This window comes from Lampris incognitus, chromosome 18 (assembly GCF_029633865.1).
Source record: "Lampris incognitus isolate fLamInc1 chromosome 18, fLamInc1.hap2, whole genome shotgun sequence".
NCBI lineage: Eukaryota > Metazoa > Chordata > Actinopteri > Lampriformes > Lampridae > Lampris > Lampris incognitus.
Genome location: NC_079228.1, coordinates 11760866 through 11786221, shown reverse-complemented (window position 1 = coordinate 11786221; position 25356 = coordinate 11760866). Strand labels below are relative to the sequence as shown.

At 43.2% G+C, this 25356-nt stretch overlaps 1 protein-coding gene and 1 long non-coding RNA gene across 3 annotated transcripts in view; both read right to left on the bottom strand.

Moving 5' to 3' along the window:
* LOC130128992 (CMP-N-acetylneuraminate-beta-galactosamide-alpha-2,3-sialyltransferase 1-like) overlaps window positions 1-17811 on the bottom strand; it is a 30291-nt gene extending 12480 nt beyond the window's left edge. For both annotated transcript variants that reach the window (XM_056298782.1, XM_056298781.1), the window contains exons 1-2: window positions 17278-17811; window positions 13826-14019 (exon numbers count right to left, since the gene is read on the bottom strand). In XM_056298782.1, coding sequence (XP_056154757.1) covers window positions 13826-14019; window positions 17278-17568 — 485 coding nt within the window. In that variant the 5' untranslated portion in view covers window positions 17569-17811. The remainder of the gene's footprint in view (window positions 1-13825; window positions 14020-17277) is intronic.
* Window positions 17812-17928: 117 nt separating this feature from the next.
* Window positions 17929-25356, bottom strand: part of LOC130129002 (uncharacterized) — a 37346-nt gene continuing 29918 nt past the window's right edge. Inside the window, exon 3 of the long non-coding RNA XR_008811942.1 lies at window positions 17929-17939. This is a non-coding gene — a long non-coding RNA (uncharacterized LOC130129002). The remainder of the gene's footprint in view (window positions 17940-25356) is intronic.

Below are 25356 nucleotides of genomic sequence, written 5' to 3'. Positions count from 1 at the left end.
CACCGGCATCAGGCATCGATTTGCCATTACAAGAAGAAATACCTGCCCAACTCGGGCTGAAACGGGAGTTTTTCAACTTCGCAGTATCATTTACTCTTGTTCGGTCTGTGAAAGTACCAACACATGCAAAAGGTCATAACTCTGCAGTCAGCACTAAGCGTGGTTTTTGGTTCTAGTGTTGTGGAAATATCTAACTATTGTCCAGGCCACAAAGCCCTGCTGCTTTAAGCACTGTTGACTCATCCCTGCTCCAAGCCAATTCAGCTTCTGCCAGGTTATTCTGCGAGGCCTTCAATGCTTCCACGAACCAGAGATCAGCTGAGACTGAGGCCAAAACCATACTGAGCACCTGACTGATTAGTTCAACAGCACTTTGGCAAGCTTTCTGACTCCGTTGCTTTTTCAAAATGAGGAGAAACCTACTGTACAGCACCGCACTGGCTCAATGGCTAGATATGGGCTGTTAAGAAGACAAATCGAAAAGCAAATGGTTACTGAATGCGTTACATTGTGGGAAAAAAACCTTATGCCCAAGTTTCTGTAAGCTGTGAAAGATAGTCAGATCAGCTTTTTTAAGGCTCTGATCTCCTCCAGCTCATTTAATGTACCTCAGTTATTAGCACCACCCCTAGTTATGGCATGAATCCATCATTAATATCTCCTGAAAAATGTAGAGCTTGTACCATTTTTGTCCACAGGATTGATATATGGTCTCAAAATTGTTCCCCAGATCAAGCTTTAATAGCAGTGAAGTTTCTACTTAATGGCCCCTTTTAACCTATTTTTGATTGAGCCACATTGGCCAATTGGCCCAGTAGACAATAGGAGGTCTAGCATGTGCAAAATTGTAAAGAAAAAGGTGTTTGATAGTGCAATATTTAATATTTATAACCTAAAGCTATTGTGCTATTCTAAAGCTATTATAACTAAGCTATTCTGTTGAAGATGGCTCTTAAAGCTTAACAAGCTGCTGTTTGAGAAAAACCTTTCAAACCAAATATATGATTTCATGAGAGCCTATTAAAGCTAGTTCACCTTTTTCTTTTATTAGGTTGTAAAACATGTGGAACATCTAACTCTTAATGACAGTCAGGTATTCTTTAAAAGACACGATTTTATGAGCTGTCTCTGAAATGAGACAACTAAACCTCAGATCGGTCACGTCCCACCTGGAAATGCTGTATGGACAACCAATAGGAGGCCTGTCTTGTCGACAGGATATTTGTTTGAACTTGTATATCCAAAATATCTATTTCATCATTTTGATCCATCAGAACAGTTCCAAAAAAGAAATTCAACCCGTATCTTCTGGACAGTTTCTTTGCCAAGTTTCCCAAAATCTCCCCAATTCATGGTCTATGTGGCGCTGCCTACTGACGTGAAAGATGAAATGACAGAACAATTTTCTGCTGTCAGATAAATTCATCAAATGATTCATCAAATTCACTTTTTTTTTTTTAAACAGATGCACTTCTGCTTGCCATGTACAAGCCCTGGATAGCAGGACGATGAAGACGACTGTGAAACACAGAGAGGCAAACACCATGAGAATGAAGTATGACAAAACACCCTGTTATTTGGATTAAAAACACCTGTTATCCGGATTAAAAAAAACCCTTATCTGGATTATAAACATCTGTTATCTGGATTAAAAACACCTGTTATCTGGATCAAAAACACCTGTTATCTGGATTAAAAACACCTGTTATCTGGATGTAAAACACCCGTTATCTGGATGTAAAACACCCGTTATCAGGACCAAAAACACCTGTTATCTGGATTAAAAACAGCCTTTATCTGGATTAAAAACACCGGTTATCTGGATCAAAAACACCTGTTATCTGGATTAAAAACACCTGTTATCTGGATGTAAAACACCCGTTATCAGGACTAAAAACACCTGTTATCTGGATTAAAAATACCTGTTATCTGGATTAAAAACAGCCCTTAGCTGGATTATAAACATCCTTTATCTGGACTAAAAACACCTGTTATCTGGATTAAAAACACCAGTTAACTGGATTAAAAACACCCGTTATCAGGATCAAAAACACCTGTTATCTGGATTAAAAACACCTGTTATCTGGATTAAAAACAGCCTTTATCTGGATTAAAAACACCTGCTATCTGGATTAAAAACACCAGTTAACTGGATTAAAAACACCCGTTATCAGGATCAAAAACACCTGTTATCTGGATTAAAAACACCTGTTATCTGGATTAAAAACACTCGTTACCTGGATTATAAACACCCGTTATCTGGATTAAAAACACCCGTTATCTGGATTATAAACACCCATTATCTGGATTAACAGCACCCATTATCTGGACTAAAAATACCTGTTATCTGGATTAAAACGACTCATTAGCTGGATTTGATATGACACAAATAATGCACTGGAGCCATTCAAGTAGGAAAAATTGTGTTTGGCGGATGGTCAAGTTTAAACATTTACTTGGGTTTTTGGAGGCACTTCAAAACGCAGTACTAACATCTTGAAATGCCACATCCGGTCACTCAAAACATCCATGAGACTGCTGGGAGTTAACTCAATTTCAAGTGTTTTAATACATGATTTTTTTTGTCTTCTTTATAAACTAAACTTTAAACTAAACTTTACAAATTTAGTAACATACAAAGAGGTTCACTCATTCAACCAGGGATGTAGAATGTGGTAAAAAAACAAACAAAACTACATACATACACAGATATAATTGGAAGAGTAAAATCATGATACATGTCAAGAGAATAATGAATTATGGGTCTAATTGCTTCATTATTTTCCATGACACTTTTTTTAAGAGCCTAAATTCAACATAGCTGACCGAAGAAATTCAGCCTGTTTCTTCACAACTGGTGGTACAAACTAAATTCTTCACTTTTTCTTTTTCTCATAAAGACACTAACACTTAAATATTGTGTTATAAAAAGAAACGGAAAAAACACTCCATAGCAAAATCAAAATTCAAACCTGATAGCACTGAAACGGGGTTATGGGGTATTGTCAACAGACCCCCCCACCAAATCAAAGAACCCAAGCAAAAAATACTCGCACACCATCCCCACTACATCCCACTCCACACCATTCAATCAATATCCAACTTCACTAACCCAACATCATTAATACACCATCACAGTTATCCACACGCAGCATGCCATGAATTCAGAAAAAAAGTTTAAAAGAGCTAATTTATTTATTTTTTGTTTGTTTAGTCATTCATTCATTTAAAGTGTAAATGTTGATTATATACTTTAAACATAGGGGAGGGTTGTTCTGTTTTACTCAAAACAGTAATGGGTCTATATAAATCAGGGGTCTCCGACCTTTTTTCCTCCGAGAGCTACTTTTACAAAATGAAAATGGCCGACAGCTACTCGTGTTTTGTAACATTTATTCTCATAGCTTATTTCAACCCAAACAAACTGAATAAGCTTGTTTTGCCTGAACATTCACAAAATGTTGGTTTCCACAACCCACAATTTGTATTAAAACATCACAAAAAGTATTCAACTCACCTGCATGTGCGTTTTGTATTTCTGCATGCATTTCTTTCTAGTCTATCTCACACCATCAAATCAAAATATGAATGCTGTCAAAACAAAACGCAATTACAAATACAGATATTATTACTTACTCACTTGTCATTTTGTTATATCTGTCCACATGTCACTGTATCACTTCACAAGAGTATTCACATGTACAGTTGTATGTATGATGTGTATTCAGTCTTTTGTAGTTAGTGAGATGATTGGCACTGCATGGAGTCAACAAGCGAGGCGTATGCTGGAGTGTATCCACTCAGGTTCACTCTTATGGAGTCATTTAAATGTTCATCTGTCAGTCTTGTTCTGAACTTTGATTTCACGACATTCATGTCAGAAAAGGCCGACTCACAGAGGTATGTAGACCCAAACAAAGCAGGCATTTTCAGAGCTGCTTGGTGAAGATTCTTATAGTTATCTGGCTCTACTAAGCCCCAGAAATGCTGAGAATGCTGTTGAGCCTTTAACTGCACATTATTTTGAAGGTTTATTACCTCAATTTCCATTTCTACAGGATCAACACAGAACAGCTCAGCAATCTGTCCTGAAATCTCACTTATGTCCACATCCATGAAGGGGTTGGCCATAAATGTCACACAGGGCTCCATTTTCTCAAAGTCACTGAATCTGTCTGCAAACTCCTGTCCAAGCCTTGACAAGAGGTCACAATACTTGGAAACCTTTAAAACGCTGGCTGCACCTGTGTGACTTTCAAACATCTTTGAGACACAGGGGAAGTGCTGAAACCTTTTGCTTTTCACTTGCTGAATGTACAATGACAGTTTTGCACTGAACGCATTGACAGCACTGATCATATCAGATATGTTTTTATCTTTGCCTTGTAACTGTGGGTTCAGGTCATTAATTTTCTCAGTTACATCTGTCAGGAAAGCAAGATCAAGTAGCCACTCTGCATCAGATAACAGGGTGGTGTCCTCCTCCCTCGTTTCCATAAATGCCTTGATTTCACCCAGCAAGGAAAGAAAGCGCTGTAGTATCTTACCCCGACTTAGCCACCTGACTTCAGAGTGGAGGAGGAGATCCCCATACTCCGCAGAGCATTCCTCCAGCAACAGCTTGAAGCTCCGGTGTTGCTTAGCCTTTGCTCGAATGGAGTTGATGATCTTAGCAACAGGCGCCATCACACGGTCAAACTCCATAACTTTTGCGCATATAGCCTGCTGGTGAATGATGCAGTGATAGTTCAGAAACTTTGGAAAGTCCGGGTCCGCTTTGCAGTGTGCAATAAATCCCGAGTGACGACCTGTCACAGCAGGGGCTCCATCAGTTGTTACAGACACCAGCTTTTCAATAGGGATCTTTTGTTCTGCAAAGTAGTCCTTCACTGCATGGTAAACATCAACTCCCCTGGTTGTGGTTTTCAGTGGAAGTAAAGTCAAAAACTCTTCTTTGGTGGAAAAGTCATCAAACACCACCCGAATGAAAACAGCTAGCTGGGCTGCATCGCTGGAGTCGACAGACTCATCACACTGAATTGAAAACCATTTGCACCTGTTCGTGTCCGAGTCCAGGTGTTTTCCCGCATCCACGGACAGCGCAGACGCTCTCCTTGCCACAGTATTAGCACCAAGTTGTACATCGGCAGTAGCAGACAACATTTCTGTCTTACTTTTATGGTCCCTGAATAACGTGTCAGCCACCGCAGTCATGGCCTCCTTTACAATCCCGCCATCGGTGAAGGGCTTTTTGTGCTTGGTTAAGACGTGCGCCACTTTAAACGAAGCCTCCGTTGCTGCTCTGGCCTTCTTCTTCGTTGGTGTTGTGAACAGAGACTGTTGTCTTTGAAGCGTAGTTTTCAGCTCCTTTATCTTCTCTTTTCGTGGACTGCTACCTGCAGGGAAGGCCCGTGAAAACTTGCTGTGGACTTTGGTGAAATGGCGCTCCACATTACATCTTTTACCGACTGACACGCTAGCTCCGCACATCAGACACACACACTTGTCGTTTACATTGGTGAAACAAAACTCTGTTTCCTGCTCTCCGTGAAAATAGTATGTTTTTAGCCTCTTATTGGTATGGGCAGCTGCCAAGGTCATGGCTGCTGTCCGTCTCACATCACCACTGACTCATCAAGCTTGACAGCAGCGCAACTGTTTGATTGACAACTAATTGGCCAATAATAATTTTGTGTAAGAAGGGGGCGGGACACCTGTGAATTTGATTGGGTAGAAATGTAAACAGGTTTTCCAAGTGACCAAACAAATTTGACTCATCACGTTTTCAAATTCATAGTCCGCGGTGGTGTAGCAGTCTAAGCATCGGCTTTGTGTCGATGCAGTTGCCCACTGGGGACCGGGGTTCGCGCTTCAGTCTCGACAGATCCGACGATGGCCGGACTCGATGAAGCAGCAAAAATTGGCAGCGCTGTCTTCTGGAGGGGGACGGAGTCGGCTTGTGTTCGTCATATGAATGCGTCTCTGTGTGTGTGGGGGGGAAAGCAGTGGTTCGGCCTGGATTCGCCTTGTAACGGAAGTGGTGAGGCGTCTCCTTCCGGACTGCCGGCCGGAGAGATGCAGTTGGCGAACGCATGTAGTACGAGGATGGGTGTTGGAACTAAAATAGGGAGCGATTGGCCACTAAATTGGGAGAAAAAGGGGAAAATCAGAAATATATTAAAAAAAATGTTTTCAAATTTATGAAAGATTCATTAACACTTTGGCGAGCTACCGGTAGCTCGCGAGCGATGTGTTGGAGACCCCTGATCTAAATGGTATGTTTGGTTTTTTTTTAAGATGAGGCGGTGGTCCACCTCTACAAGTAATGCTACTTTACCAAGACGACTGAAATATTGATAGGCAGAAGAGGGAAAACAGGGGAGAGGTTTTTGTTGGGATTTCGTTCATGGCCAGTAGCGATATAAAAGGGCAGTGGTCGAAGCCAGTACACTATATCCAGACTTATAATGACCGGGTTTTGGCCATAAACAGTAATAGTTCAAAGAGATGCATCTTGTGCATGGCCTGTTAGGGGAGATCCTTGTTCAATTCTTGATAAAGCATCCTTCCCTCGCCTCATCTTTCTATGACTGGTCTTTTCAGTCATTTCATTTTCATATCGGTTACAAAAGGTACGTCACATCTCTACAGCATCAAATGGCATACATCTCAAGGCGGTTTTAGGCTACTGGATGCATCAGTTATCTCAGTATCTCTTGTCAGAATAAAAGAAGCTACGTATCGACACAGTAACAATCATGTCATTATGGGATGAAGACTTTCTCAAGCTGGATGGAGTATAGTATACTAGAGTTGGGGTAGGGGTAGGATAGGGGTTCAAATCCTATACAGAGTGCCTCTCCGGTAAGGCACTTTGGGGCAAGACTCCTAACGCTTTACTTACAGACCTTCCAATGTGAGAGAGACCAGGGAAAAGACAGTCACACCGGCTCAGACGTCACTCGCATTAATCAACAAGGTCCACATCAGATGTCAGGCAACCGGCATCCTCATTTGACAGAAACAGCTAGTGACCCAACGTTCAAGCAAAGCCAGGCAACAGCCGTGATCTCAACAGGATATTTTTCTTGTGTTTGTCTATGTCGGTCTTGGACTGTTTGGCGAAGCCGCAGCCCTTATTTCATTTTTAACATGTGTCTGCACATTGTTTTTAATGACAATAAATTGAATATCAATGGAAAGAACATGTTATCAAAAGTGTGATCACATATTGTCCAGAGCAACTTGTCCAATTCCATTTCATATTTCACCTATTGGTAGCTCTAAAGTTCTGCCTACTACTGATCACTTTTTTTTCTTTTTACTTCATTGACCCCCATGGGGAAATTCTTTCTCTGCATTTAACCCATCCTAGCGGTGTAGCTAGGAGCAGTGGGCCGCCGGCGTGCAACGCCTGGGGACCAACTCCAGTTCACCTTGCCATGCCTCGGTCAGGGGCACAGACAGGAGTATTAACCCTAACATGCATGCCTTTTTGGTGGTGGGGGAAACTGGAGCACCCGGAGAAACCCCACCACAGACACGGGGAGAACATGCAAACTCCACACAGAGGAAGAAGACCTAGGATGACCCCCAATGTTGGACAACCCTGGGGTTTGAACCCAGGACTTTCTGGCTGTCGCTGGCAGGCGACCGCGCTAACCACTGGGCCACTGTGCCACCAAATTTAAGAATCTTCGACAAGATGCTTAAATTTGGTTTCACAAATATCAGATCATTGTCTAACCAAAGCCTTACTAATAAATGATCTGATTCTTGAACATAGTTTCGATATAATTGGGTTATGTGAAACATGGTTGAAACCAAATGTTTTCCTTCCATTAAATGAAGCTTCCCCACCTGACTATACTTATGTAGCTCAGGCAAATAAACAAGGTGGGGGCGTTGTTTTAATTTACAATTCCATTTTCAATTTAACTTCTAAACTTAAATCTAAATTCCAGTCTTTTAAGTCTCTTATTCTAAGTCCATCTCCCTCAGCCACGACCAGACTCGGCTCAGTCCAGATTGTGATACGCTATATACCTCCTGGCTCTTACTATTTCTTGAAGAATTTGGAGAATTTACCTCAGGCCTTGTTACTCACTCTGATGAGATTCTAATTCTTGGTGATTTCAATGTTCATCTGAATAAAGCTGCTGATCCTCTAAGTGAAGCCTTTCTGGTGCTTGTTGATACTTTTGGGTTCACTCAGTTTGTCCAAGAGTCGACTTATTGCAGTGGTAAAACCCTTTATTTGGTTTTATCTAAAAGGATAGCCGTTTCTGATCTGAACGTCTTGCCAGCCACATCTGCTGTGTTGGATCATTTTCTCATTAAATTTGAAGCATTATTGGCCTGTCCTGTTAATGTCGGCACAGATGTAATTGCCACTCCCCATAATGGTCCATTCACTGTAGCTGCATTTGGCCAGCAGCTGCCTGAAGTCTTGGCTCCTTTCACTGTAGTGACTGACTGTTGAAAACTTCACTAGTGACTTAAATGTGGCCCTCTCTAGTCTCCGCGATTCAGTTGCACCTCTCACTACCAGAACTGGGTGACAAAACAGGCCCACACCCTGGTTTGACAACGACACACGTGCTCTTAAGCGGGCCTGCAGGAGACTGGAACGTAAATGGTGAAAATCAAACTTGGAAGATTTTTACCTATCTTGGTGTGTGTTTATTGAAATACAAGCATGCTTCATCAGCTTTATCTCTTTTGCTTAATCAATATTAATCAGGAACACTTTGCCATTTCACTTCATGTACTTGCGTACATGAAATGAAATGAAATATCGTTTCACCCAGCCCACAGCAGTGCAACACAAAGACAAAAACACATATCCAAAAACTACAAGACCACATATATCCAAACTAGAACACATATATCCAAACTAGAACACATACATATACCCAAACTAAACACATATATCCAAACTAAATGCATAGCCAAACTAAGCAACAAAAAAAAAAAAAAATCCCTGTCCAAGAGAACGAACTCCAGCCAGGATGACTGTCTGCCGGCCTGCATGGACTAGCAGTTAGCTTAGCCTGACCCGCTTCCACGTGCTGTCAGACAGCCCTTGCTGTTTCCTCCCAGTGCGCAGCTCCAGGCAGGGCTGTGGTTCTTGGGCCCACTGGACGCACCAGACTAGGCTCCCCCACCCGATCCAATGCCAGGTCTTCCAGGCAGACATCTTCGACACACCTCCCCGCACTCCACACGACAACACCAAAAACACAATCAACGCTAGGCGAGGCTGCCGCCAGACTGCCCTCGGTGTTATCGGAACTGCTGGTCTGCATGGGCTAGCACTTAGCTTAGCCTGCCCCGCTTCTGCGTCCTGTCAGTATTAATAAACATAACCCTAGAGTTCTCTCTGACACTATCTAAATTTACTAAAAACCAACTGTCTATTAGCTGCTCACCACAGCCCATGAATTTCTAGATTTTTTTCTGCAATAAAGTTGATGAAATCATAAGCAAAATTAGTTCTTCAACTCCAGCTACTCCTGCAGATCCAGTCTTGCTAAATTCATATCTATATGACGTGCCACTGATAGTCCCTGTTATTACAGCTTTTGAGACTACCTCTGCCTTATGATGGCCTGGCGGCCTGTTCAGGATGTCTCCCCGCCTGCCGCCCAATGACTGCTGGGATAGGCTCCAGCATCCCCACGACCCTGAGAGCAGGATAAGTGGTTCAGATAATGGATGGATGGAGACTACTCCTCTTGATACTTTGACTATGCTCGTGTCAATTTCTAAACTAACTACTTGTCTACTTGTCCTTTTACCAGCAAAACGTTTTAAAGACCTCTGGCCTTTCCTGGGACCTACAATGCTAGACATTGTTAATTTATCACTTAATACTAGCAATGTTTCCAGCAGTTTTAAGATAGCTGTGATCAAACCTCTACTTAAAAAAAACGCACCTCGATCCAGGGTCTCTTAATAACTATCGACCAGTCTCTAATCTTCCATTCTTATTTAAAGTACTAGAGAGAGTTGTGTATTAACAACGTTTGACCCTTATAGAAGAAAACTATATCTATATGAACCTTTTCAATCAGCTTTCAGAGCCTGTCACCCCACTGAAACTGCTCTGACCAGAGTGGTGAACGATATTTTACTAGCTATGGACTCTGATTCCACTTCTGTGCTTCTACTACTGGACCTCAGTGCACCATTGATTACTGTATACTATTAGACAGAATAAATTGTTATTTTGGTGTATCTGGCTTGGCTCTCTCTTGGCTTAAGTCCTACTTATCTGGAAAAACACATTGTGTCTGCTATAACAATTCATTCACTCATTATCCAAACTGCTTATCCTTACTCAGGGTCGTGGGGATGCTGGAGCCTATCCTAGCAGTAATTGGGCGGCAGGCGGGGAGAAACCCTGGACAGACCACCAGACCATCACAGGGCGCGCACGCGCTCACACACACACACACACACACACACACACACACACACACACACACACACACACACACACCTAGAGACAATTTAATGCGGCCGATTCACCTGACCTACATGTCTTTGGACTGTGGGAGGACCTCTTGAAGTTATTTATTTCTCTGGTGAGAGGGCACTGGTCATTTGTGTATTAGGGTTTACACTTTCCACACTTTCATTAGTCCACCAATATCAATGCTTCATGTAATACCAAGAAACCAAAACTTCGAAAGGAGATTTGTGGGTTATTTTTCTGACCTTAACCTCCTCCTCCTCTAAGTCAGTTCATTAAGCAGACAGCTGTGCACTATATACACACACACATAACACTTGGGAAAATTCATTTCCACTTCTATTTGACAAGTCTTGATAAAACAAATTAAAGGGAAAAAAACCCTTCAAGACATTTGAAAACCATAATTAGCTGTCACATTTACTCATTTAAGCAAATGTTTTCATGCCAAACAACTTACAAGATGGTCAGCAATTAGCAGATAAATATGAGTGTCCCCAACTGGCTTCATACAGCGCTACAAAGTCTTTATGTCATAAGAAAGTGGCTACTATCAGCACATACTATGATAATGTATGAAGAGTTTCATTATTCACATTACCATGCCAGTAGTTGCTCAATAGCAGACATCTCACCTCTCAGTACAGATGAGCCTTTAACTTCAACATAAAAAACAGATTATATTGCTATAATAATATTACATCAAAATTCTCTGACGGTAAATATGGCATTCCTCAAGTCTTGGTTCTCTGCCCTCTACTTTTCTCTCTTTATATTTCATCTCTTAGCCAAATTATACACAATCATGGAATACATTTCCATTGCTATGTGGATGATACTCGTATGTGCCTATAAGGGCTGATGATCGTACTTTAATGATTGATTTAGAAGCCTGCTTTGCTGCTGTGAAAAATTGGAGGTCACTAAATTTTCTGCTTTTAAATTTGGATAAAACTGAGATACTGGTGGCCTGTCCAGGGTGTCTCTCCACCTGCCACCTAATGACTGCTGGGATAGGCTCCAGCATCCCGCAACCCCAATTGGGATAAGCGGCTTGGATTATGGATGGATGGATAAAACCGAGATGCTACTCATTGGCCCTGCAAGACACAGACACCAGTTTGATCAAGGAACAATAACAATCGACAACTTTGTGATTTCACAATGTGGCAGCCAAAAATCTTGGTGTAACGTTTGAGCCCACTCTTTCCTTTGATAAGCACATTAAAGATATCACCAAGACTGCCTTTTTTTTTTTTTGCTTACGTAACATATCTAAAAATTTGTCTTTCCTGTCCATGGCTGACAAAGAGACTCTAATACATGCATTTGTTTCATCCAGACTTGATTATTATGCTCTATTTTCAGGTCTGCAACATGCTAATGCTACTAAAAGTCTTCAGATGGTTCAGAATGCTGCAGCTAGGATCCTAACTAAAACTAGAAAATATGAACATTACACCAATTCTTGCCTCCCTTCATTGGCTTCCTATCCATGTTAGATCAGAATACAAGGTGCTTCTGCAGACTTATAAAATCCTAAATAGGCTTGCCCCATCATACCTGTCTGATCTCCTTAAACCGTGCATTCCATTTCAAACTCTCCGCTCTCAAAATGCAGGGCTCCTGTGTGTAGCCAAAGTTAAAAAGAAGTCAGATAGTGGCAGCAGGGCCTTTTCCTATCGGGCCCCGTTCTTGTGGAATAACCTGCCTGCTGCCATCAGACAATCAGTCTGTTTAAATCCAAACTTAAAACTCGTCTTTTTTGCCTTAGCCTGCAATTAGTGGCCTTTTGAGTGCTTCACAACCTGTACTGCATGGTGAGTTGGTTTCTGTCTCAAGGAATTACGAAGCATTGTTCTGCCAACGAGATTATAGAGTATAGATTATTGACTATTGCAAACTGTTCTCCTCTCTCGTGTCTTTTCTCTCTGAGTGATGCCTTCTTGCTTTTCTTTTGTGTATGTGAATGTTGTGATGTCAGTCTCCATTGTATGTACATGTAGTCTGTCCTTCTCCCAGGTCTCCATGGTGATGGTGGTTGCCACCTGGACACTTGCTTGGCATCCCCCTCATCTCATTTTCTTTCTGTATATCTTATAAATCCATACAATTTTGTCATCCTGTTTCAATGTTATATCCTTCTCTCACTCTGATGTGTGACCAATGTTCGGTTTTCTTGTCTCTTGTCCCGCGTACGTGAATGGTGTGACGTGAGTCTCTCTTGTGTTCATGTGTAGTCTGTCCTCCTGTCAGGTCTACATGGTAATGGTGATCGCGTGGCTCAGGTCCTAGGCTGTTCCGGTGGCATCTGGACACTGCTTGGCATCTTCCTCATCATATATTTTATAATTCCATTATAATTGTGTTATCCTCTTTCAATGTTGTACTCTGTAAAGCGTGTAAACACAACATCCATTGCACGTTCTGATAACACCGAGGGTGATCTGGCAGCGGCCTCACCTGGCGTTGACTGTGGTTTTTTTGGTGTCGTCGTGTGGAGTGTGGGGAGGTGTGTAGAGGGTGTCTGGCTGGGAGAGCTGGCATTGGATCGGCTGAGAGAGCCTGGTCTGCTGTGTCCGGTGGGCCCAAGGACCACAGCCCCTGTCTGGAGCTGTGCCCGAGGAGGAAGCACCGAGGGCGGTCTGACAGGATGCGGACGCAGGGCAGGCTAAGCTAACTGCTAGCCCATGCAGACCGGCAGTTCCGACAGTCATCCTGGCTGGCGTTCGTTCTCTTGGACAGCGATTTTTTTGTTGTTGTTTAGTTTGGATATATGTGTTAGTTTGGATGTGTTCTTGAAATTCTTGTAGTTTTTGGATATGTGTTTTTGTCTCTGTGTTGCACTGCTGTGGGCTGGGGGAAATTATTTTTCGTTTCATTTCATGTACGGCAGTACATGAAATGAAACGAAAAATAAAGTGTTCCTGATTCCTGAAACTTGGCTTTAAGTGTCCCTATTGTATTAGATCACTATAGAAATGATGTCGTACATGGCTATAATGTTTTCAAAGTAATATGATAAAAAAAACAAACACAAGAAATGGTACAGTAATTTTCTATTGTTTTACTACAGTCTATTTTCGAACAGGAATTTCCAAAAAAAAGACGAAAAAAAAACATTATCTATTTTGTCTGTATCACTTGAATCAATTAATTTAAAACAGAACAAAACCACCAAACTATAGGTAAATTAAATCTATGTCTAATTATAGCAGTTTCACAAAAACCCTGGTCTAGATTTTTTTTTTTCTGCTTTGCCTGGGTGAATGAGTGTGTCAGTGATATTTGGACAGATACCTCCCTTAACACCACCACCTAATGTAGAATTTAGTAATGTACTATCACCTTATGATGAGATCGCTGGAGTCAATAATGGCACCATATTGCGATCCCTTGAGGTTCCCCGAGTTCCCCACCACAGCACAGGTCCGGCAGCGTTCGGGGCCAGCGTCCATGTAAAGCGCCTCATCGGGGATGAAGTGGAAAACGTCCCTCACCACTTTGTGGAAGTTGGTCGGCTTCCTCTCTGACTGCAACCACTGTCGGTCAGAGAGAAAGACAGGACAGCCTCAGAGGAATGCCCGGGGCTCTGGAGCGGCAACTGAATGAGGGCAAGTAGATGTGTCACCAGAGTACTTTTTTTTTTTTACTTATATTTAATGGATTCTGCATTTTACAAATCATAGACTCAACATATGAAATGAATCCAGTATTATTCCTATCCCTCCCCTGCTCCCTAACATGTCTCCAACCACCCCCCGCCCAACATCCTCCGAAATGACATCAGGTACGAATAAATATACGACTGATATACAATGACCTCATTCACATAAACACAGACAAGGGAGAAAAATGCAAAAAATTAGTTAATAATAATAAAAAATACACTAATTTTTATCTTTTTAAACTAATTCTTAATTAGACTGCTACAGTTCTGCTCCAACCAAAAAATGAGTAGGTTATGAACTACCCCAGTCTGTTATTTGGGTTAGGTTATCATAGTAGGTAAAAGGCCTCCAGATGCTTTCGTATTTATTTGCATTCCCCTTCAATGTAAATTTGATTTTTTTCAAGCGTCAGGTAAAACATAATCCTTATAAGCCATCTTGTACCCAGGTGATGATTGTTAATATGAGGAATAGAAGAAAAAAAAAGGAATTAATAAAAGCACAGTCATCATAGTTGGGAGCGTATAGACTGGCAAGGGCAACTCGCTTATTGAAAAGCTGTCCTGTGACAATAACAAATCTGCCATTTGGGTCTGCAATTACTTTGTCACTTTCAAAAGAAATACTTTTGTGTACAAGAATAGCGGTGTCTCTGACCTTAGAATCAAACTTGGAATGAAATACTTTCCCTACCCAGCTCCTCTGGATTCTTCAAACATCTGCTCTATGTAAGTGTGTCTCTTAAAGGAAGGCTACTCCTGCCCCCAGTTGATCCAGATGTGCCAACACTTTATTCCTCTTCACAGACTGATTTAGAGATTTCACACTCCAAGAAATAAAACTGACCTTTTTACCACTATTCCTCACCGTGCTCATGATTTCCTAGGTTGCATTGTAAAATAGAGAGCATTAAACCAGGGTACAGAATACTATTAAGTACAATTACTATTAAGTACCCGAGTACATTTCTAAGATAACCTCAACTTTTGGGCTTTGCTTAATATGTGTGTGTGTGTGTGTGGGAGGGGGGGGGGCTTCTTTGGACCTTGGGCCTTTTTTGTGGTAGCACTTAGCAAACAGGTTCTATATTTACTGTTCACCATGATTGCATCACATGAGTTGGCATGGAAATGCAGAGGAAGGAAAAAAAAACAACTACTTTTCAGTTCAGTAAACATGAACTCGTACAGTGCACTACACATGCACTCAAAAAAAACCCCCCAAACAAACAACAACACAGGTTTGCATACAATGCATTTAACTGGCTGCATGTAAATGGAGTCAACCGGATGCAGCAGAGAGCAGCGTGCGCACAGGGACATCGCTCTCATTATTTCGTGACCTTGAAGGCATTCTTCAAAAGTGACACGATGTCACTTTTTAGATGAGAGATTCTGAGCCGTGATGTTTAAATAGTAAGCGGTGAGCCACGACATGGGGAATAAGAACACGGGGCACACCTTGAGGTCATACGCTAGTCTCAGGGCATCCCAGCCCAGACCTTCCTGTCAGAGTACTGATGCATCGTGACACTTCCCTCATCAAGCTCCCCGTTGAAAACCATTTTCTGAAATGAGCTGTGACAGGGGGGCAACCTTGTAGTAATTTCTCTATTCTTGCACTAATTGGGCATAGTGTGAGGTGAATGTGATAACAGCTTGGTCGACAAGCTCCGAGACAAGAAAGGGTAACTTTGGCACGTCCATTTTATGAAGAGGCCGCTTCAATAGCGACATCTCTTAACTTCTGATGTGTAACAACCAAGATATGTCTGCTACTCCGTCAAAGATATAGCCCCCAGAGGTACTTCTGGTTTATGAGAAAGTGATGTCAATGCACTGCTACAGTAAAAATAATGCAGTACTGACTGTACAATGTCAGCCTGTTGGGTAGAGTGAAAAGGCTCACTTCAAAAGGGAGTAAAAAAAAAACTTAGATGAAAGGATCATTTCTATGTACTCAGTGATCGTTATCAAAAATGATGGCTAAGAAATAGCAAAGAGTACTTTTTAGAAGTCGATGGGTTTTAACCCCCTGTCATCACACAGAAGATATCAGAAGACACCACCACTGTCTCTTATGGATTTACACATCAACGAGGCCCATTAATAAACCAGCATAAATAACACTGGTCAACACAATGTTTCTTGCATGGGGTTTTTCAATGGATTCTAGCTCACTTTTGGGTGCTGAATCCAAATCTGGCATTAGTTTTTGCCTATCGCATCAGGTTTTCGAACTATGAAAAATCATTATTTTTGAGAAAACAGCAATTTTACACCCGAAGTTAAAAAAACACTGTTGCATTAGAAGATCGATAGATGCAAAAATGATTACAATGAATAAATAAACACTCGGCCTAGCATGAAATTACTTAGGAAATGAATAGGGGTCATTTTTATCCCCACCAAGATTGCCAGACTAGACGGTCAACTTTTGTAAAATCCTGAATAAGGAGCATACAGATAGCACAAAAACCTGATGTGACAGAGCAAATCTGAGCCCAGATTTGGATTCAGCAGCCCAAAATTAGCCCAAAAACAGTTTCCAAAGTCCACGCAAGAAAACAAAACTATATTTTTGCAGACCAGTGTAATCAAACAATCAGCATGACTGAAACATGCCCCCCCCACATTTGTTTCTCCCCAATTGTGTCCCGCCAATTACTCCACTCTTCTGAGTAGTCCTGGTCTCTGCTCCACTTCCTCTGCCGATCCAGGGAGGGCTGCAGACCACCACACACCTCATCCCATACATGTGGACTCACCAGCCAATTTTTTTTTTACCTGACAGTGAGGAGTTTTGCAAGGGGGACGTAGCGCGTGGGAGGATCACACTATTCCTCCCAGTTCCCCCTCCCCCCTGAACAGGCGCCCCGACCGAAGACAGGAGGCGCTAGTGCAGTGACCAGGACACATACCCACATCTGGCTTCCCACCTGCAGACACGGTCAATTGTGTCTGGAGGGACGCCCGACCAAGCCAGAGGTAACACGGGGATTCGGACCGGCGATCCCCGTGTTTGGTAGGCAAGGGAATAGACCGCCACGGTACCCGGATGCTCCCATCACCTTTTCCATTGTGATGAGATAAAGTTAGAAATCCCTGAGACGCATTCTCCGGCTCATACCTGCCACCATGCGAGGGTTTCGTCAGACAGGACGCTGTTGTCCCTGGTCATGAGAGGATTCACGGACTGATTGAAGCGCTCCGCGAACCAGGGGTCATCCTCCGGCTCCATCATACAGCGTGGACAGGCGCACGGGCCCTTGGAGAAAAAGTTGTCGGATAAGCGAAGGGCATACTTGAAGAAGTAGAGCGACGGGTCTCGGAAGGTGTAAGTGAAAAGGAAGGTGGTAAACGAAATGATAAAAAACAGGAGTGTAAAAGTCTTGAGTTTCCTCTGCTTGTTGAGCGGCATGGCGACGCCGTCCAAATCAGTCAGTGGTTAAGCTGTGTGAGGGCAGGAGACCAAAACCGCATGACCGGCACATCGAGAGTCTCAAAATGTGCGACTGCAATGGTGCAAGCCAGCCAAACGAGTCACTGCCACAGAAAATGGTTTTGGCACTAGGAAGGTAGTAGCGGGTAATTTCTCCGGTTTCGAACAACCCCGATCTATGAGGAGTCCACTCATCTAAAACAGCAGTAGGTAAATCCTCTGTAGCGGACAAGCCAGCATTGTTCTGTCAGCTCGAAACTTCCTCATGAAATAGGGCCCAACAGTTTCCCTGTGTTGACTCCCTGGAGTTGGTGACTGACGTGCCTTCCATGCTTTGGGTAATCATCCACCTATAAAGCAAACAGAGCGTCATCACCCAGTGTCAACAGTTGCTCCCACTCTCCAGTTAAAAATCAAGACAAGGAAAACAGGTGGCAGATTTAACAAAGCCTGAAAACAAAAAGCTTTGTGGCCAACAATGAAGCTGATAATTAACCCTGCCCAGATAGCACCCGGGTGTGGGCCACTTCAGGCAATGATGCAGCACTGATGGCCTTCTTCTGGCCCTGACAAAATGGATGTGAGCCTGAAGTGGCCCACGTGTATGATAGCAAATACGGCCCAAATATGCCAAATCAAATGTGGGCCTTTTTGGCAAAGATGTGGTGCCCTCAGCAACATGTAATCTGGATGTGACCCTGAAGTGGCCCCGTGTGGTAAATGGTGAATATGGCCCAAATATCACAAAACAAATATGGGCCACCTTTGGCAAATACGTGGCACATGCGTCACTGCTATGGTTTGGTTCTGGTCCAGATCTGGCAAACAGGGGGTGGACCATTCAAGTGCCATCATTCCACGCAGTATGTGGGCCGGATGAAAGTCAGGTGTGGGACGGGTCTGGGCCACAGCAATTTTGCTATCTGGGTGTGCCACTACAGGTAGGCGCTGACCTTGAGATTCCCCCACCTCTTTCACCAATGTTAAAGAAATTGTCATTTAAATATATGAACACAGAGTCATCCTTTTCATCCAATCCACCTTGCCGTCTCTCAGTCTAAGATTCGCTGCATAATACGACTACCCCCCCCCCCAAAGCCCTGACGATCAAAACTGATAAAAGATCTGTGCTAGAAATTTAAACTATATGATTGTCTTTAGCTGTGGTATAGAAAAATAAAAATGCAGGAATAATATTTGACATTGGTTGCCGACGTTAACTATAGTTGATACCCAACTAGCATGACAACCAGCATGACCCCGTGATGACCTGAAGTCTTGGCTGGGTTAAAGCTTTATTTCAATTCTATTCTTCGACAAAATGAAGGGATTGTACATTGAAATAAGGCCGTCTGTAACTGACCAAGTGATGCAACACGCCAGTCAATGGTGACTCACACACTGTTTTCAACATTTACCCCGAGTTTGACTCCAAACCTGTAGTCACCCATAATAAAAAAAAAGTCATTTAAAATAGACCTCATTCAAATAGGTTTTTCAAAACATTTTTTTTAAATTTTCACCCCAATTGTACCAACTCTTCTGAGCTGTCCTCATCTCTGCTCCACCCCCTCTGCTGATCCGGGGAAGGCTGCAGACTACCACATGCCTCCTCCGATACATGTGGAGTCGCCAGCCGCTTCTTTTCACCTGACAGTGAGGAGTTTCGCCAGGGGGACGCAACTCATGGGAAGATCATGCTATTCCTCCGGTTCCTCCTCCCCCATGAACAGATGCCCCGACCGACCAGAGGAGGCGCTATTGTATCGACCAGAACACATACCCACATCCCACCTGCAGACATGGCCAGTTGTATCTGTAGGGATGCCCAACCAAGCCGGAGATAGCATGGGGATTCAAACCGGCGATCCCAGTATTGGTAGGCAACGGAATAGACTGCTACGCTACCTGGACGCGATCAATACCAAGTTATTCTGAGTGATCACCTTTATCCTATGATGAAAAATTTCTATCCTGATGGGAGTGGGCTCTTCCAGGATGACAACGCCCCCATCCAAAGGGCACGAGGGGTCACTGAATGGTGTGATGAGGATGAAAATAATGTAAATCACGTGCTATGGCTTTCAGAGTCACCAGATCTCAACCCAACTGAACACCTATGGGAGATTTCGGACCGATGTGTTAGACAGTGCTCTCCACCACATCACCAAAACACCAAATGAGGGAATATCTTTTGGAAGAATGGTGTCCATCCCTCTAGCAGAGTTCAGAGACTTGTAGAATCTATGAAAAATGGCCATGACCATAAAGCAAACTGCCCATTTGGTTGCCAGTGTGAGCTTTATACGAAAACTCTATTACTTGGGAGAGAAACGCTGCAAGTCTTCCCTGATTACAAATTGATCAAGTCATTTAAATTCCATCCAACAGGGGAGCAAAGAGAATTGCTGTTATGGCTGACTCTGCAACAACATCCTGTGTTGCTGTTCACCCATCAGTCTGAGTCTCGCGTTCAAAACAGAAAAAAAAAGAGTCTGCAGCTATCACAATGAACAGCACGACCAACATGTAGATGAGCTTAGACGTGGCTGTGTGTTTAATAAGTAGATTCCTCTTAAGCCCGACAGTCAGCCGCAAACGCACTCAGTGCTGTGAGGTTGTTTCTTGTTGTTTTAAGGCAGCAGGGTTGACAACAAAACATAGCGACTCTGACATTACAGATGGACACTTCGGGGAAGACTTACATAAGAGAAGTCCTTGACTCCACTTGGGCGTAAGCTCTTGGCCATGAGGGGACAAGAGGGGAGAGAATGAATATAACATGTGTCTGGAAACAGATGGTGCCTCCTTATGTCTTTTGAAGTGGGAGGAAAAAAGTGAAGCTCCCCTGATCTTGGATTTTGAGAGGTCATTTTCTTTGCAGGATGTAATGGAAGTGAGATTATTTTCGCTTGCCTTCGGTAGAAGTTTTTCTGTCTGCCTCAACCTCCCAGGGGCGGATCTAGAGAAATATTCATGGGGTGGCAAGAGGGTGGCATGGAGACTTTGAGGGGTGGCAGAAATATATATATATATGCTGATTTAATCGCAAACGATCACACATATCAATATTTGCTCGGAAAAGCCCCCAAATTGAGATATTTGAACTCATAAAACATTATTGTGGCACAATTAAAACATTGAATAGAATTATCTGAAGTGAGCACTAGAAATCTTTTTTTTTAACCACATCTTTAGACATTTTTGGATGTTCCCAAACTAAAACCGATAAAAGGATGAAGAAAAAAACAACAAAATTGAGAAACTAAAAGTTAAGGTCACCTTTAATCTCTCTGCAGCCTAAAATCTAGGCAAAATCAGCAAAAACCCATAAAATTATTGCACTATATATACTATATATATGTATATAAAAAAGCTGACTTGCTTATCCCCAAAATTTCTTTTGCACTATTAGCCCAGCAGGGGTCATCAAATTTATGCAAAGACTGTTGCAATAGGTCTGTTAAATTAGTAAATCCCACTTGTATTTGTCAGGCAATTGTAGATAGGAGTTATTCATATCAGCTGTCAATCATAAGTCCAACTTCAGTGCAATAATCACATTTATTTACAGGATTAAGCCATTCTATTTTACTTACATTCAGTTTCTATACCTTCTATAGCCGCAATGAATCAAAAACTGGCTTCATCATTTAAGTTTTTTGTGTAAACATTGAAATTTCAACTGAAATGAAGTGGATGGAAACGATAGGCCTGCTTTTAACATCCTAATTTTCCATCAACAATGCAATAGGATTCTTTGGACCATATCATTCTGGCAAAAAAAGAAAAAAAGAAATGAAACATGGATGTACGTACATTACACATATTCATGACTTTCTAGAAAAAGCCTTACGTTAGGGAGCGAGCCTGTGCAGCATGAAGTTGACATGAATCTACAAGAGCTGAATACGGCGATTACTATGTTGTTCTGCAAAACGTCTAACCAACTTATTTAGATCCAAAGCTTTGCTGCGTTTTGATTCAATGCTGAGCACAGCCAAACTTGGCAATCTATTCCTTGTCATAGTAGACCGCAAGTTATTCTTCATGATCCTGAGAGTTGAAAAACTCCGTTCACACGCTGCACCGCTCACAGGTAACAGTACAGCTGTTTTGCCCAACCTGAACAGCTCGCAGAACACATCCTGGTATGGCTCCGAAAACCGTGCAAATTCCATCAGAGTGCTAGGACTCTCTCGTTCTGTTTTCTGTAGTCTATCTAACGCTCTCCTTGTCTGGTGAAGTTCATGTTTTAGAATCAGGGGTGTCAAACTGCAGGCCTCGAGGGCCGCAGTGTCTACAAGTATTTGTTGCAACCATGCACTACACCACCTGATTAAACTAGTTCCTTTCACTCCTTGATCCAGGAGGTGAGCCAACTAGTTAAATCAGGTGGTGTAGTGCACGGTTGCGACAAATACCTGCAGACACTGCGGCCCTCGAGGCCTGGAGTTTGACACCCCTGTTCTAGATCTTCAGTATTTGACTCATAAGCGTTGGCCAACAGCAGAACAGCCTCCTCTCTCAAAAAACTACTGCTTGAAGGATTTAGTGCCTGGGCACCTTTCCTGATGTTGCAGTTGGGATTTGAAAATCGTCTTTGTATTGCTCCAACCATGTCATTTATCAATGACTTGGGTAGGACACTTTTGACACGAAGACCCTCTTTGTTATCAGGTACTACATGCTGTCCAAGCGTTGACACAATCTTGAAGTGTTCTTGTTGTCCGTGTCAACCTCTTTTGGCTGTCTTGGGTTGTAGAAATGTCACTTATTTTACGTGTCAAGCGTTTCAGTCCACAGTTCACCAAAAAAGGCCTCACAAAGATAATTTAACGACGTCTCTTTGAGTGCTTCAGTTAGCACAGCCTTACTTAGCATGGTCCATTTTAGACTGCAGCATTTCTGACACACACAAAAACAACAACATTTGTTGGCAACGTTAGCTGCCTGCCCCAAAACCAGAGACACTCAGAAGCACCGGTGAATATTTAGGTTAGCGTTAGTCTGGTTTAATCCGTCCCAGAAACACGAGTTATTATTACCACACAAAACACGCTTCAACAAAACGACCCCGCCACTATGCTTCTGCGGCTGTTCTGTAACGTGAGGTTGTTACCGTACACACAGTTAGGTTGGCACAGTTAGCTTGGTCGCAAACGTGGCTAATGGCTAACAGTTAGCTTGGTTGCAAACAGGCAAATGCGGCTAATGGCCAACAGTTAGCTTGGTTGCAAACAGGCAAATGCGGCTAATGGCTAACAGTTAGCTTGGTTGCAAATGCGGCTAACGGCTAACAGTTAGCTGGCAAACGTGGTTAAAGGCTCACTGGAAACCGTGGCTCGTCTCGCAAGCGAACACTTAATGCGGGCTTCGACACCAGTAGCGTTGCGCTTTTATGACTCCTTTCATTTCTTAATAGATCATGTAAACTAGTATTACCGTATGGTCTGCCGAGTCCGCCCGCCGTCCCCCTTCCCTTCATCGTGGTCTGCAAGCCAAGTCGAGCAGCCCTGTTGAGGGAGGGTCGTGGTTTCCCCCTCCCCAATTGTATCTGGCCAATTACCCTGCTTTTTTTTTTTAACTAGCTTGTTCAGAACTGGGGTGGCAGCTGGGGTGGCAAGGCATTTTCTAGGCGCCACCTCAGTAGATCCGCCTCTGCAACCCCCGCATCTTTAGGATAATTTCAGGGAAATTATACGTCGACATTATACATTTTGGGACAGACTTACTCTCTAGAGCCGAGTAACAAATGAACAACTAATTTGAACAAGAATAAATATGCCAGACACGGACATACTATATGTGTATACTAATTGTGTTACGGGTGACTTAGGTGATATTGTGGAGGATGTCAGAAAGGAGACGAAACCACTTCTCCTTCTGACCACACAATAGTAGAGAGTAACACTAATAGTAATACTACAGACAGTAGTAATAGTATTGAATAATTCAAAACGTGACAATATAATGTTATCCGTTGTAGTTTCTCTGATGTAGCCCAACAAAAACAAAGATGAGCTTAAACATAGTTTGAGGAGATTGCCCCACCCCCCCCGAAAAAATGCTGTATATAGAATGCCCATTGTCTGCTGCAGCTATCTTGGAGCTGGGGTAAGCAACAACAGTTAGCAATTTTGATTGAACACACCCAAAAAAATCCACTTCCCCCGCCGCTCTGCTTCCTCCTTCCCTCTCATAACCCCTCCCTCCAAACCAGCTTGATGTTCACGTGCAACCGACTAAAATCGTTTGCATGCATATATTTGTTTGAGTGAAACTCTTAGTTACTCTAACATCGATGTTATGATGCACTCTTTTACTTAAAGCTAAAGTATTTATTAAGGGGCTCCACTGAGGACAAGTTAGCCGGTTTCAGGAGCTTGTTGGGCTGTCTTGGCTGACACGCCTCTTCAGTGTCGCGTGGAGGTCGGGGACAGTACCTGTGGAGTGGCAGACTGGGGTGGTGGTCCCCATATTTAAAAAAGGGGACCGGAGGGTGTGCTCCAATTATCGGGGCATCACATTGCTCAGCCTCGATCCCTGGGAAAGTCTACTCTAGGGTGCTAGAATGGAGGCTCCGACCGATTGTCGGACCGCGGATCCAGAAGGAACAATGTGGACTCCGTCCTGGCTGTGTAACAATGGACCAACTCTTTACCCTTGCAGAAATGCTGACGGGGCATGGGAATTTGACCAGCCAGTCTACATGTGTTTTGTGGACTTGGAGAGTATTGTGGTTTATACTGATTAGGAGACTGGCGGGTAGTCCTTTTTATGAAGTTTATTCAGGAACAAAGAACAACAACCGTGCATGCGTATCCTAACCGACTTCACTTCTACTTACGTACATCCGCCTGAGAGCACACGTACTGGCCTCTCGGTCGTATTACCTATAGTATAGGCTCATCACCGTATTACTCCGTGTATATGTTCAAACCCACATACTACAGAGAGGGCTTATGACTTTGTACTCCGGGGCACTCTGTGGGGGGTACTGCGGGAGTATGGGGTACCGGGGCAGTTGCTACAAGCCATCCGGTTCCTGTATAACCAAAGTGAGAGTTGTGTCTGCATCTCGGCACAAAGTCAAACACGTTTTCAGTGGGTGTCGGACTCCGCCAAGGTTGCCCCTTGTCTCCAATTCTGTTTGTGATATTTATGGACAGGATCTCAAGGCGCAGCCAAGGTGAGGAGTGTGTCCGTTTTGGGAAACACATCATCTGCAAAGAGCAGAGATGCTCTTTGCAGATGATATGGTTTTGTTGGCTTCATCAGATCAGAATGCGACCTCCAGCAGGCACTGGGGTGGTTTGCAGCTGAGTGTGAAAAGGCCGGGTTGAGAGTCAGCACCTCCAAGTCTCAGACCATGGCTCCAAACCGGAAAATGGTGGATTGCTCCCTCTGGGTTGGGGATGAGTTGTTGCCTCAAGTGAAGGAGTTCAAGTATCTCGGGGTCTTGTTCACAAGTGAGGGTAGGATGGAGTGGGATTGACAGGTGGACAGGAGGATTGGTGCAGCATCAGCAGTACTGCGTACGTTGTACTGGACCATTGTGGTGAAGAGGGAGCTGAGCCAGAAGGCAAAGCTCTCAATTTACCAGTCAGTCTTCATTCCAACCCTCACCTATGGTCATGAGCTTTGGGTAGTGACTGAGAGGGTGAGATCGCGGATACAAGCGGCTGAAATGAGTTTCCTCTGTAGGGTTTCTGGGCTCAGCCTTAGAGATAGGGTGAGGAGCTCGGACATCCGGAGGGAGCTCGT